General features: G+C 48.1%; 1 protein-coding gene and 1 pseudogene across 7 annotated transcripts in view; both read left to right on the plus strand.

Annotated features, from left to right (window-relative positions):
- Positions 1 to 7,770, plus strand: part of PRDM15 (PR/SET domain 15) — an 80,346-nt gene extending 72,576 nt beyond the window's left edge. For 3 of the 7 annotated variants that reach the window (XM_032276814.1, XM_032276815.1, XM_032276816.1), the window contains 3 exons: positions 1,417 to 1,497; positions 3,034 to 3,243; positions 4,309 to 4,788. In XM_032276814.1, coding sequence (XP_032132705.1) covers positions 1,417 to 1,497; positions 3,034 to 3,243; positions 4,309 to 4,788 — 771 coding nt within the window. Of the gene's footprint in view, positions 1 to 1,416; positions 1,498 to 3,033; positions 3,244 to 4,308 lie in introns of all 7 variants that reach the window. The other 4 variants (XM_032276811.1, XM_032276812.1, XM_032276817.1 and 1 more) reach the window with 2 other exon arrangements.
- Positions 5,585 to 7,773, plus strand: LOC116550788 (annotated as a pseudogene).
- Positions 7,774 to 14,923: the final 7,150 nt, after the last annotated feature.

Below are 14,923 nucleotides of genomic sequence, written 5' to 3' on the forward strand. Positions count from 1 at the left end.
TGGTGGGGATGGTGGTGGTAGAGGTGATGGTGGTGATGGAGGTGGTGATGATGGTGATGGGGGAGGTAGAGGTGATGATGGTGGTGGTGGTGGAGGAGGAGATGGTGATGGTGTTGGTGATGGTGATGGTGATAGGGATGGCAGTAGTGGTGATGGTGGTGACAGTGTTGGTGGTGACAGTGTTGGTGGTGATGATGGTGGTGGAGGTGGAAGTATTGGTGGTGGTGGCAGTGGGGGTGGTGATGGCAGTGACGGTGTTGGTGATGACGGTGAGGATACTGGTGGCAGAGGTGATAATGACGGTGGTGATGGTGGTGACCGTAGAGAGTACATCCACAGCAGTCTGGTTGCTTTTGCTCAGGGTCCTTTGAGAGCGTCACAGTGTGGGTCTGTGCTCAGTGTCAGTGAGAGAGAGTTACACTGGAGTCTTCAAAGCCATTGTCAGGATGTATGTTAATTTAAAACACTTGCAGGCCAGCCTTTATTTGCCTTATTTTCTAAGAAGGGGCCCAGACCTGGTCATTGAGTGTAAATTTAACGATGCAGTTCCCTGCTTTTTTTTTTAAATGAGTTGCATCCACAAAGCAACGTCTACTTTTCCGTTTTGACTTCCTTTAGTTCATCAGAAATTTAAAGATGTTTGCAAAGCTCTTTGGGTGAAGCACCTGCTAGGTAGACTTCGGCTGATTTCTAGCCCCTCCGCTTTATCACGGCTTCCCCGCGTGTTCTGCTGTCTCTTTGTACTTGTGTTCCTTTGTCTTTCTTAGGATCTAATGAGGTCATCACAAGAACAAATGCAGCTGCTGTCAGCAGGGTGTGGACAGTGAAGGTCACCCACTTTTGGGCAGGATGCATTTAGATGGTGGGAGGGGCCCTGTGGGCACACAGGGCGTGCTGAGGACCCTGTTCCGTGTGGCTGTCAGAGGGAAGGTAGGGGCAGGCTGTCACTTCATCACTAAACAGACAAATGAAAGCACTTGTGTGTGGATTCAACCAAAAAGGATGATGTGTCTGGCGCAAATGTCTGCTTTTTGATGATTCCTCATAGAACAGGTTTACTGTACTGTATCTTACCTTGCTGTGGTCTTCCTTGGAAATGACAGAAGTGCCACTGAAACTTCACCCCTTTGGTGTGGGGCCGAAAAGGGAGGGCACAGTCTCCCTCCGGGAGAGTGGACGTGAGATGATACAGGGGCATGAGCATTGCGGGAGTGTGAAGTGAGGGCTGAGGATAAGCCCTGGTCGTCTGGACGCAGTTTTAAAGTCAGAGCTGAATGGAGGAGATGGGAAGGGCGGCGGATGCTGGGAGGGAAGGGCAGGAGTGGCGGATGTGGTCCCGAGGTGTGTGTGACTTCTGGGCCCCCACCTGTGTCAGCAGCACTCCGACCCCCAGCTCACACGCTGTGCTCCTCGTAGGTGCTCGCAGTGAGGATTGACGACCTGGACCACCTCCCGGAGACCACCACCATCGATGCCTCCTCCATCGGCATTGTCCAGGTGAGCAGAAATGGTGGGGTAAGCAGCAGACACTTGCAGAAGGGACCTGAGGGGCTTGGACAGGCCGGGAGGGAGCAGCTTCTAGGCCCGTGGCCAGCGTCACCTGTTTGCTTGGCTTCTTTTTCCCTCAGAACCTTTTAGATAATCTTCTAGTTTCTGTAGTTTCTATGATCTCAGTTCGTTGAATACTGGTGTATCTCACTTTGGAAAACATGTTTTCTAGACAAAATTAGAAATTAAAACAATTGGCTGGGTGCGGTGGCTCATGCCTATAATCCCAGCAATTTGGGAGGCCAAGGCTGGCAGATCACTTGAGGTCAGGAGTTTGAGACCAACCTGGCCAACATGGCGAAACCCTGTCTCTACTAAAAATACAAAAATTAGCCGGTTGTGGTAGTGCATGCCTGTAATCCCAGCTACTAGGGAGGCTGAGGCCGGAGAATTGCTTGAACCCAGGGGTTGGAGGTTGCAGTGAGCTGAGATAGCACATTGCACTCTAGCCTGGGTAACAGAGTGAGACTCCATCTCAAAAATTTAAAAAAATGGAAATCAGAATAGTCTTTAAACTGTTACAAGCAAAATTAGTTTACTGATTAGATGAACTTACTTTTTAAAGAAATTCTTAGTTAGCAGAAGTTTCTTTATTACAAAGAGTGCCATGCTCTCAGTGGTCCCAGATTACGTTTCTGCCTCTTGTTCTGAGATAGCACCTTAGAGCACAGTCTTGATGAAGGTGGCTGTGTCCGGCTGAGTGACGTGCAGCAATGCCGCTCCAGCCAGACCCCACAGGCTGTTTCTACCCTGGGCGAGTCACAGGCATGGGGGCAGGGACGTCCCACCATGACCACAGTGTAGGCCTCCACTGGGTCTGTCTGCCACTGGGTTAGGACCGGGTCGTGTGGAACAGCGTGAGAGGAGTCCAGGTGAACCCTCAGCAGCCACCACTGCCCCGCAGCCTCTGTGAGCCTGAGCGAGCCTGGCCGTGGAGCTGGCCCAGTTCAGAAGATGGGGTCGCAGCCCGGCAGCGCCTGGGATACTTGCAGGGAAGCATGCGGGAAGGGGACCTGCTAGGATCATCACTGCAGCGGGGCCCTCATTTCCTGTCCCAAACGGAGATGACCCCACAGTTTTGTGGTCAAACCTATTTTAATTCAAAATGGTTTTTCACAGTGAATCCGTTTCAGCTTTGGGAAAGGGAGCCCTGATTTGAAAGTGCTTTCAGCCGTGCTCTAGGAGCTCCCCAGGGCAGAAACATTTCCCTTTACCCAGTGGCTAAAAAATTAGTTTATAAAAAGTATTTACATTTTAGCATAAAATATGACTTGTATGTGTTCAAAAAAAAAAAAAAAAACTGCAACTAAATTTAGGAGCTTGCCCAGATCCTTAGAAATACAAGAACCAGCTGTGGTCACGCTGTTTGCTGTGGCAGCTTGGTGGCCCATGAGCCTTCCCACTGATCCAAGAGTGTGTCCAGGACGGTGCTGGGGCTGCCCTGGCCACTGAGTGACGTGACCGACTCACCTGATTTTCTTGCAGCCTGAGCTGACTCTGGAGCAGGAAGATTTGGCCGAAGGGAAGCACGGGAAAGCTGCCAAGCGAAGTCACAAGAGAAAGCAGAAGCCAGAAGAGGAGGCGGGCGCTCCGGTGCCCGAGGACGCCACCTTCAGTGAATACTCAGAGAAAGAGACCGAGTTCACAGGCAGCGTAGGCGACGAGACCAACTCCGCAGTACAGAGCATTCAGCAGGTCGGTTTGCTGCTTCATGCTCTGATTAGGTGCCGGTCACTTTAGCCAGAGGCAGCTTTCCCTGAGCATGAGAGCCCTACGTGTGTGCGACTCCTGCTGTTTTTACTATACATGGTGCACGTGGTGGGCTTCATGTGGCTGAAGGCAGCAGACATATTCTATTATTCATTCAAGCGTGTTTCATGTAAGCATTTCTGAGTTCTGACCTACAAGCCATGCCTGTCACTGTTAGTAGCAACATACATTCGAGCATGTTGAAGAGAGGTGTCCCTGCCCGGATGGGAAGTAGGCGGGCTGTTTGCAGTTTGGGGAGATCATGGATGGCCTGCCCAAGTGCCCTTATGGTGAAAGCTCAGCCCTTGCCTTTGCCGACCAGCCGGAGAACAAGGACCTGCAAGGCAGAGGATGCCTCAGTCTGGAAGGGGAAGGCAAGGATGGGATTGGCCCACAGTCCCACTGTCCTGACAGGAACCTTCCATCATGCTCAGCCTGCGTCACTGTTGCTTTTGAAGCGTCTGAGTGTTTGATCAGTCTGTCTCAGACTGCACGTCTCTCTCTTGTTTTGGGGGATGGTCATCATGTTTGCAAAAGTTCCTCATTTATTTGGCTTTTCATCACTCTCCATGAAAGAGAATGTGTTCTCTTATTAGCAATTGGTACTGCAGATATTTTTATTGTTCTTTTTAGTTTTGCAGTGGGATTTTCATTTACCAACAGCACAACAGCAGGGCACTTTAGGGGATTGAGTGGAAAAGAAAAAATCTGTTTTCTGTCTTTTCATGCTTACTTTTTTCTGTTGTTGTTGTTTTTTTCTAGCCAGTGAAATTAATATGTTTCTCATTGCCTTCATGATTGTGTGTGTTTCTTGTTTTTCTTTTCCGCTGGAATTTTTCCAGAACAAAATTAACTTCGTTTCCTCTTTCACCAAAGAACGTCGTGCTTCCTGTTCCTGGGGCCGGGCGTGTGGTTATTCCAGTGGGTAACAGAACGCACCCTGGGGAGATCCCTGTGTTCTCCCTTTCACAGAAATAATGAACTGATTTTTGTTGTGTGTGACTCTTCCAGGTAGTGGTGACCCTGGGTGACCCAAATGTGACCACACCGTCCAGCTCAGTCGGCTTGACCAACATCACCGTGACCCCCATCACCACTGCAGCTGGGACTCAGTTTACCAATCTCCAGCCGGTGGCCGTGGGGCACCTTACCACCCCTGAGCGCCAGTTACAGCTGGACAACTCAATCCTGACCGTGACCTTTGATACCGTCAGTGGCTCTGCCATGTTGCACAACCGCCAAAATGACGTCCAGATCCACCCCCAGCCCGAAGCCTCGAACCCACAGTCTGTGGCCCACTTCATCAATCTGACCACCCTGGTCAACTCCATCACGCCCCTGGGGAGCCAGCTCAGTGACCAGCACCCACTTACATGGCGGGCAGTGCCCCAGACTGACGTCCTGCCGCCCCCACAGCCGCAGGCGCCCCCGCAGCAGGCGGCCCAGCCCCAGGTGCAGACGGAGCAGCAACAGCAGATGTACAGCTACTGAGCTGCCTTAGTGAGACTCGAGCCAGGGACTGCAGAGGGATGTTTTCTGTTTAGATTTGTTTGCTGGATACCAAACAAACAAAGTCATGCATTGCAATGTAAGGCTGACTTAGCTTTGCGGAATATCTCCACATCACCCCCAGCAACCATTGCGGTCTGTCAGCTTAACTCTAGCAGTGACCTCTGGCAGGCAGGCGTTTTAAACTAGTTGAGGTTCTACACTATGCCTTACCAAGGCAGTAAGTCCTGGGCCGGGGCTCCAGCCGCTGCCCCTTACAGAACCAGTGTTCCCTTGACACACGGTTTGGGAAAGTGAAGCCGAGAGAGAAGCAGGATTGTCAGAGGCAGGAGATAAGTTATTAGAAACGCAAACGGTTCGTTTTCTTTTTTCCTTTAGGACTTAGTTCCTGTATGAGGACACAGACAGTATTCACAGGTGGCAGCAGGGAGCATTCTGTCCTCGCTTCTGGATTGTTTTGCAAGTGAGCAGATAGAAGTTAAAGTCACATTTATTCCCTTTGAACTCTGAGCTGAGTCGGTTCTTACACAACTATGCGCTGAAACCACATGTGCGGCGTGCTGGGCTGCACGTGCTCCTCCAGCCTTCAAGGTCATCATGGGCAAGGGGTCACATGAGGTCACGGACTCTGGCTCAAAAGCCATGTTCGTATTATCCGTGAATCGATTTCCAATAGAGTTTTTCCTTTCTTGTTTTTTTTTAACTTTATTTCAAACATACATTATGTATTCAAGACTGTTACGGCCAACATTATGTTTTAGTTTTATGTTAACATGATCAAGTCGTGTGCACTGTAGGACCGTCGGTCCCTGTCCGCCCGCCACAGCTGCCCAGATGCAGGGGGTCACACGCTGTGGTGAGGAGTGAGCCTCCCTGCTGCCCCCAGCGGCTCCTCCGGGTTGTCTCAGGATTCTGTACAATCCAAATGTGTTCACTGGCTGAAGCCCAGCCAGAATCCCCTGAGTGGAAGAAATGGGGGGAAATTCATGTTTTCCGTCTGTTTAAACTTTAATTCCAAAGGTTGGTGTATTCAAAGACCAGTTTCTTATAAAAATATTGAAGGAGTTTGGCTCTTTACAGTGGAAAAGTGTAGGTATTTCTGAAACACAGAGAAAATGCTATTTCCTGCCAGAGCTAATGAAATCAGAGAGGTTAGTCCACTAATAGAAGCATGAATTGCCCCTAAAACTAAATGTGTGGCTAACAGCCAGGTCTGCCTGTGCGGGGACACATGCTGTCGTGTTGTGAACCAGTTTCTGGGGAAGGGGCCAGGGGCGGGGTGGCAGCCAGCCCCCGCTGCTGCCCACCACAGAAACACTGAGAGGTGTGGGAAGAGGTTTGCTCCTAACTTTCCTGGTACTCTTTTTAACACCGATCACAGTGAGAGGATACACCTGCCTTAACGCGTCCGTCTTTGCCAGTTGTCCCAGATCCTGTACTCACGGGGGTCCATCTTGAAGAAACACTGACATGGCTCAGTGATGGATAGCGAGCAGTCCCGGTGTTGCCAGCAAAGCAAGGGATGGTTGTGTTTCTCAAAATGCAGCCTTCTCAGCACTTCACCGCACTCCAAACAGCAGACTTTTGAAGATGGGGCTGGAGTTTGTTTTGTGCAATACAAGCCTTCATGAACTAAGGGAAGTTCCTCCGCAGGCGGCGTGCAGAAGGCTCTCCAGGGCTCACCTCCCCCACCGTCACTCGTGCCCAGCTCTCACCTCTTGGTTGAATTAATAGTGGGAGATCATTTGACTTTTAATTTATGAGAATTATTTTATGTTATTTATGTATATAATTAAGTGTTTTATACATAGTAGTTTCATCAAATGAATCGGGCTCGGGGTAATACTGTCTCCATTCTCCAGATACAAGTGGTCCAGGCATCCACGGAATCAGCAGGAGACCAGGGCTCCTCAGATATATTTTTTAAAATCAATATCAATTTCTTTTTGCCTTTGCCCAATCTAAAGGGCAGATGACCTCGCAGAGACTCCCAATGGGCCTTGGGCTCATGACGAACCATCCACTAGCATTGATCTTTATTCCTCTTCCCTATAAAATAAAGGCCTTGGAAATCACAGTTTTATTTTTTTAAAGAAGTTGTTTTAGTGCCTAGAGTAAGACCGCATCAAATGTTTTTACAGAACTTAATTTAGATCGTGTGGCGTATACCGCTGTTTATCTCAATGCACAGACACCTCATACTTCTTGTTCTAAGTGAGAATTCTAAAGAAAAATCAAACTCCCAAGTTCTCTGTAAACATACGTGGTCTTAATAGGGTCCCTGTCCGAGGCAAAGTGGGCTGTCTTAAAGCAACTGCTACAGATGTGCATAAAAGAACCCAGATAGCAAAGTACAACAGCCAAGTACCACCCAGCCAGAAGAGTCCTCAGCTGTACGCGGTTCTGCATACTGATCATCATGACAGGAAGTATTTCGTTTTTCTAACTGATCCAAGGTGCACAGACATATCCATAAAGGAATACGTTAGATCCAGCCACTGTGGCCACCAGGCTCTGTGGGCCCATCTCAGCGGAGGGTTTGTTTTGGACCTGTGGCTCCGTGCAGCTGTGGGCAGTGCCTTCCATTGGCGGGAGTCCTGCAGACAGGCCACAGGTATAGCCGCTCCCCGTGAATCCCGATGTCTGGGTTGAGAAGGGGCCTGGGCCTCCGGAATGCTCTAGTGTGTGACGTGTTCTCAGGAAAATGTTCTGTGCCAAGTGCCGCCTCACTGTGTCCAGCGTGGAATGGCGCTGGAGGGCCCGGCACAGAAGGCAGACCTCCCATTCCTCTACCGTTCCCATCTGCAGCATCCAAAGGCGGAAGGCTCGTGGCTTCCCTGCTAGAGGCGGCATCTCGGACTTTCCTGTTGGATTTTGAGGCATTAAGACGGTTTGGAGACGTTGGGTGTATTTCGTGTCCCATCAGTTTGTATGATGAATAAAAGGTGCTGTGACCTGTGTTTTTCAGTTGCTGGTCTTCTGCTCCCACTGCCTGGTAGGGAAGGTGGCGCAGTTTGTATGCTTTGAGAATGCTCGCAATTCCTGCTGTCAGCTACATCTTGATTCCTCTCAGGTCCAGCACCCATAAAATGTTTGGGTTATTTGAAATGTTCTCTGAGATATTGAGCTGCAACAAAGAGGGGACATGTAGCATTTTTTCTAAAGCTTAGATCAAGAGAGAACAGGCACAAAAAGGATCAATAGCTAGAGAGAGGCGAATACTTCAGCCGGTGTTTTTTTGGGCAGGTGGTCTGAAATGATCTCTTACTGATCTGTTGATTAAATGTTAAATGATATATTCTAATTTGGTAGGTCTTTTTTTTTTTTTTTGAGACGATGTCTTGCTCTGTCACCCAGGCTGGAGGGCAGTGGTGAGATCTCAGCTCACTGCAGCCTCCGCCTCCCATGTTAACGTGATTCTTCTGCCTCAGCCTCCCAAATAGCTGAGATTACAGGTGTCCACCACCACACTGCGCTAATTTTTGTATTTTTAGTAGAGATGGGGTTTCGCCATATTGGCCAGGCTGGTCTCAAACTCCTGGCCTCAAATGATCCACCCGCCTGAGCCCCTCAAAGTACTGGGATTACAGGCGTGAGCCACAGTGCCCGGCCTGCTAGGTCATTTTTAAGTTTGGAAATACCTTACATATCCAGTCTTCTGAGGATCTGACCTGGGAGGACCAAGCTTTGGATATTTTCACCGTATTTTAAATAGCATCTGGCAGCAACAAGTTCTCCTGCCAGGAAGTAGGATTCATTCATTTTACATTTGGCCAATTGTGAGCACATCCTTGTGTGTGCCAGACCTGTGTGGTTCTCGTATGCAAAGGCAGCCTTTCAGCCTTTCTGCCTTTCCGTGCAGAGAAACGGTGGTATTAACACGCACATTCGATTCATCGGTGCCCCCATGTTTCTTTCCGGAGTGCTAATTACCACCTAGTGATTTGTTCTGCCAAGAGCCATGCAATGCAGTGGAAAACTTGCAAGGACACAGCCTGAATACAGACCTTTCACAAGCATTAGACACAAGCTCCCATAGAGACGGGGAGATAACCTGGCCACTGACTTCTTCCCCATCAGGTGGTACAACTGGTGAGGGTATCCTCACAGGGGCCCTCGCTCTGGTGTGACTGGGATGAGTGACCTTGCCTGTGTGGCGGTGCAATCGTCAGAATTATCTGGAAGTGGCCCTGGGTTGCCTGGAAAGAGCTGGCTGGGGCACCCCCTCCCACCCAAGCCTTGCTTCCTGTGGAGCTGAGAGCTTTCCCTCCCTTAGCTGGAGGGTTCCCAGGTGGAGGCAGCTGCTCCCAACTCGCGGGAGGCCCAGTCCCCCAGCCCAGCCAACCACAGGGGCCAGGACACATCCTACCATGTGTGTGTAGTGGGCATCGCTGCTGAACAGCACTGAAGACCACCCCAGACTCTATGAGGTGGGTCATCTTGTCCTCCTCACGTGAGAAAAGTAGTGAAGTCAGGCAGCTCGCTCCAGGTCACAGTATGGGTAACTTGTAAAGTTAGAACCCTATACCCACACCTGCCTGATCCCAAACCTGCACTCTTGTTCTTTCTGTGACGTGGCCTGGAAGTCCTCAAAAGGAGCATCGTTGTAGTTGAACCGTACGAAGCCATGGCTTCTGTAGGTCAAAAACTGCCAAACATTAGTTACTGCATGTGGTTCAACCTAATGTGATCAGACCATATGATTTTATTTATTTATTTTTGCCAATTTAGTTTTCTAAATGTTTGAATTCTCCTAGTCCAGTATTTAAGTGCTGTTGAATTTTGTAAAGAAGCTTTCTTGTTAGTGATAAGAGTCATGAATAGTCTACTCTGAGCAAAAGTCCCTAGGGTCAGATAGAAAAGGTGAACATACTTATATAATCTTTATATGTAAGTACACAGTACTGAATATTTTAACTTTTTATTTTAGATTTTCTTGGACTGGAATCAAGAAATGGAAAGCTGACCTTGTGTTTCAGAGCTATTAGACATGGCAGGCAAAATGACTAAAGATTTTTTTTTGAAATAGTAGACTCACAGCAAATTGCCCAGTACAAGGGAAATCCCATGAACTCTTTTCCCGGCTTCCTCTAACGGGAGCAACTTGTGTACCTCTAGCACAATGACAAGGCCAGGAGATTGACACTGGCCACTGCTGTGAACTGGTCTGCAGACTTGACTCACATTTCCTGTTTTCACACACACTCATTTGTGTGTGTAGTTTTATGTAGGTTTTTTTTTTTTTAAGCTAGACTTTTTTTTTTTTTAACTTTATTTATTTTTTGAGACAGTCTCACTCTGTCACCCAGGCTAGAGTGCAATGGTGCAATCTTAACTCACTGCAATCTCCACCTCCCAGGCTCAAATGATCCTACTGCCTCAGCCTCCCGAGTAGCTGGGACTACAGGCACACACCACCACACCTGCCTAATTTTTGTATTTTCTAAAGATGGATGGGATTTTGCCATGTTGCCCAGGCTGGTCTTGAATTCCTGAGTTCCAGTATCTGCCTCGTCTCAAAGTGCTGGGATTACAGGAGTGAGCCACTGTCCCAAGCCATGTGTAATTTTATTCCATGTATATATTAGTGGAACCACCGCAATCAAGATACAGAACTGACACGTTTCCTCGAAGAAATACACTCAAGTTATTCCCATGCAGTTGTACCCATCCTTCTTCCATTCCCTAGCCTCCCCATCCCTCCCCATTCCCTAGCCTCCCCCATCTCTCCCCCATTTCCCCAATTCCCCCCTCATTCCCTAGCCTTCTTGATCTCTCCCCATCTCCTAGCCTTCCTCATCCCTCCCCATCCCCTAGCCTACCCCATTTCTTTCCATTTCTTAGCCTCCTGCATCCCTCCCCATTCCCTAGCCTCCTCGATTCCTCCCTGATTCCCTAGTCTCCCCCATCCCTTCCCCACTCTCTAGCTTCCCTGATTCCTCCCCATTCACTAGCCTCCCCATTTCTCCCCATTCCCTAGCCTCCCCTATCCCTCCCCATCCCCAGCCTCCCCCATCCCTCCCCATTCCCTAGCCTCCCCTATCTCTCCTCATCCCCTAGCCTCCCCTATCCCTCCCCATTCCCTAGCCTCCCCTATTTCTCCCCATTCCCTAGCCTCCCCCATCCCTCCCCCATCCCCTAGCCTCCCTGATTCCTCCCCATTCCCTAGCCTCCCCCATCCCTTCCCCATCCCCTAGCCTCCCCTATCCCTCCCCATTCTCTAGCCTCCCCCATCTCTCCCCCATCCCCTAGCCTCCCCTATCCCTCCCCATTCCCTAGCCTCCCCCATCCCTCCCCCATCCCCTAGCCTCCCCTATCCCTCCCCATTCCCTAGCCTCCCCCATCTCTCCCCCATTCCCTAGCTTCCCCCATCTCTCCCCCATCGCCTAGCCTCCCCCATCTCTCCCCCATTCCCTAGCCTCCCCCATCTCTCCCCCATTCCCTAGCTTCCCCCATCTCTCCCCCATTCCCTAGCCTCCCCCATCTCTCCCCCATTCCCTAGCCTCCCCTATCCCTCCCCCATTCCCTAGCCTCCCCTATCCCTCCCCCATTCCCTAGCCTCAGGCAATCACCACCTGCTCTTTACCTCTATAATTTTATAATTTCAAAAATGTTATATAAAATGAAATCATACATTCTGTAACTTAAAAGTATATGGTATATTTGCGTATCAAGGTGTTATTCTTTACATGTTAACCATGATTTTTTTTTTCTTTTTTTGAGACAGAGTCTCACCCTGTTGTCAAGGCTGGAGTGCAATGGCACAGTCTTGGCTCACTGTAACCTCCACCTCCCAGGTTCAAGCGATTCTCTTGCCTCAGCCTCCCAAGTAGCTGGGATTACAAGTGTGTGCCACACATCCAGCTGATTTTTGTGTTTTTAGTAGAGATGGGGTCTCACCATGTTGGCCAGCCTGGTCTGGAACTCCTGACCTCAGGTGATCCACCCACTTCGGCCTCCCAAAACCATGATTTTTTAATGGAAACTTTTATTGAGATAGTAGGTCACATAAAATCTACTTTTACTGAGATGGTAGATTTACATGCAGTTATCAAAAATCATCCAGAGAGATCTCTTATACTTTGTCCGATTTCCCCCAGTGGTAACAGTTTGAAAAACTATTGTACCATATCACAGAATTGGCTTTGATACAATCCGCCGGTCTTATTCAGATTTCATTCATACTCTCTCTCTCTCTGTGTATGAGATTCTACACAATGCTGGTGTATCGTCGTGTTTGTCTGCGTATCTGATACCAAGTATGTCACTTTTTGAAATTGTTTTTTCCATTCGGCATAACACCCTGGAGGTGCATCCAAGTTGTTGAGTCTGTCAATAGCTCATTCTTTTCCATTGCTGAGACTATGTGGATACACTACGGTGTAGTTAGGCATTTACCCATTGAAGGACAATTTTATTTATTTTTTCCAGTTTGTAGCTATTCTGAATCGAAGCGTCTATGAATATTTTTGTATGAGTATTTTTGTGTACATAAATTTTCATTTCTCTGGAATAAATGCCCAGGAATAAGATTAATGGATCGAAGATCAGTGTACAGGTTTCTGGGGAATAATAACTGTGGAACTGCCTTATAACCAATGTTAAATCATTTCAAATGTGGTTTGTATTTTCCATATAACTAGCGTTGTGTGGTACAGAGGTTGTAAAAATTATGCTGTATTCTAAGAGAAAAATTTAACAATTAAGATCCTAGTTAGGGGAGATAAGAAAAAAATTTGCTCCTGGGAAATGGGGAGGGATGGGGAGGCTAGGGGATGGGGAGGGATAGGGGAGGCTAGGGGATGGGGAGGGATAGGGGAGGCTAGGGGATGGGGAGGGATAGGGGAGGCTAGTGGATGGGGAGGGATAGGGGAGGCTAGAGGATGGGGAGGGATGAGGAGGCTGGGGAGGGATAGAGGAGGCTAGGGGATGGGGAGGCTGGGGATGGGGAGGGATGGGGAGGCTGGGGATGGGGAGAAACAGGGGAGGCTAGGGAATGGGGAGGGATAGGGGAGGCTGGAGATGGGGAGGGATACGGGAGGTTGGGGTTGGGGAGCTCAGATGTTCCATGGGGAGACAAGGCTTCCAACATCTTTTGTTTTTAACCATGTTTTTTCTGGGTCTAGGTGTTGTTGGAAGACATACTTCCTTAGCCACCAAAGCTTTGAAGCTCCAAACCAATAGCTGAATGTGTTCAATCCAGTTGGAATTATCACTTGAAATTTTCAGGTCTTCAGGAGACGTGAAAGCCCTCATCTCTAATGATTCGCTCTTATTAATAAGATCACTAATGAATTATTCAACTTTGTTCATTAAATTCTATTTGTTGTCCCTTTTCAGCAGATGGTAAAACATGATTATTCAAGCCATTTAATTCTCCATGCTACCTTCATGATTAATGGAATGTAACTGTCCAGTAGAAATGGTTCTTTAGGACTAGTGATCTTCATTATGCTCAATGATTACATAATGGAAATAGTAAACAAAATGGCATTTATCTGACGTAATTGTGTAAGTCTCAGGTCAAAAATTGTAGTACAGTCTCATGCCCCCTGGGTACATGCTGGCATTTAAATAGAGACGCTAGTGGTGTATTGCTGTGCCTTACTTGGTTTTAAACAATCATATTCCCTAACTGTCCCCACACATCCCAACCATTCCTATATGACCTTCTAGTGCCCAGCTTGGGACAGTCTATTAGAGACCCTTGATGGATAAAATAAAAAGCAGTGGAGACTCCCAGGAAATACCGCAGTGAAAAAAATACCCCATGACTTATGCTTTAAGTATCTCAGCATCCCAAGCTAAGATCTTTATACTGCAATTGGTTGTCTACTTGGTAGTTTGGACACTGATTTGTTTAGTGCTTTAGAAACAGCTAAAATGTGTTCCTAGATTTTCAGTTATTATGTAGGTCATAATAACATTTTCAGTTATTATTTCAGTAAACATATAAGACCGAAAAGAATTCTGTTTAAGTACCCAGCCCGTCAATTTAGGATAAGAAGATCAACAGCCCGACGTGCCATCACTCATTCATTCGCCAACACTGTCTCCGTCACCCCTGAAATACTTGTTATCTCATCATTAGATGACTTAGGTTTCTCAATGAAAGGACAGAATTCATTGTCAGTAAAATAGAATCATTGATTATTTTTACTTTTTTGAGACAGTCTCATTTATGTTCCCCAGACTGGAGTGCAGTGGGGCGATCACGGCTCACTGCAGCCTCAGCTTCCTGGGTTCAGATGAGTCTCTTACCTCAGCCTCTGGAGTAGCTGGGACTACAGGTGTGCACCACCATGCCCAGATAATTTTTTTGTGTGCTTTTTGTAGAGATAGCGTTTCACGATGTTGCCCACTGGTCTCTAACCCCGTGACTCAAGTGATCCACCCGCTTCAGCCTTCCAAGGTGCTGAGATGACATGTGTGAACCACCGCACTTGGCCTCAGTAAAATATCATCATTACAAAATACTGTCTCAGTGAATCCGTAATTTCATGTTTGTGGAACTGGGCTTCTTTTCTTTGTTTTTGGTTCAATGTCAGTACTTTGGGAGAAATTAGGAATTTTGAGAGGCTGCCAGGCCGTTACGCAGGCCAAATAATTCCTTTAAAGAGAACAGCGGTGTAAGCAGGGACCTCGCACCCCAGGCTGAAATGCCTGGGCCCTAAGGAAGAACATCCCTCCAAGATCCAGTGGAATCTTCTGGAAATAACCAGCAAGGGAATGTGCCACCAAACAGTACAGAGACTTTTCTTTTTAAAACCAGGGACTTATTTTTTTTTGTAATTTAAAAGGTAACAGCAAAATCCTCAATCCCTTTCCTGGCTCCTGACTGCTGTTTGCACTGTTTGCTGTCACGGCTGCAAACACAGCTGCCCGGGGAACTTTGCCCGCTCTGGATGTAATTAGCCACCCCCACCCCACACCTGCCTTCAGGTGGCGTCAAAGCTGAAATATTTTAACTGGTTATTCACCAGCCAGAGTCAGACTTCTGACTCTATGAGGCTTAACCTCAGCTTTGGTTTGCCGTGCACATTGCTGTGCGGACTTGTGTTTGGTGACAAGTCCCTCCGGGCTTCGGTGACTCACAGCTGAGCCCAGCATCCTCTTC

Source organism: Sapajus apella, unplaced genomic scaffold, assembly GCF_009761245.1.
Source record: "Sapajus apella isolate SASKATOON/1434 unplaced genomic scaffold, GSC_monkey_1.0 scaffold8, whole genome shotgun sequence".
NCBI lineage: Eukaryota > Metazoa > Chordata > Mammalia > Primates > Cebidae > Sapajus > Sapajus apella.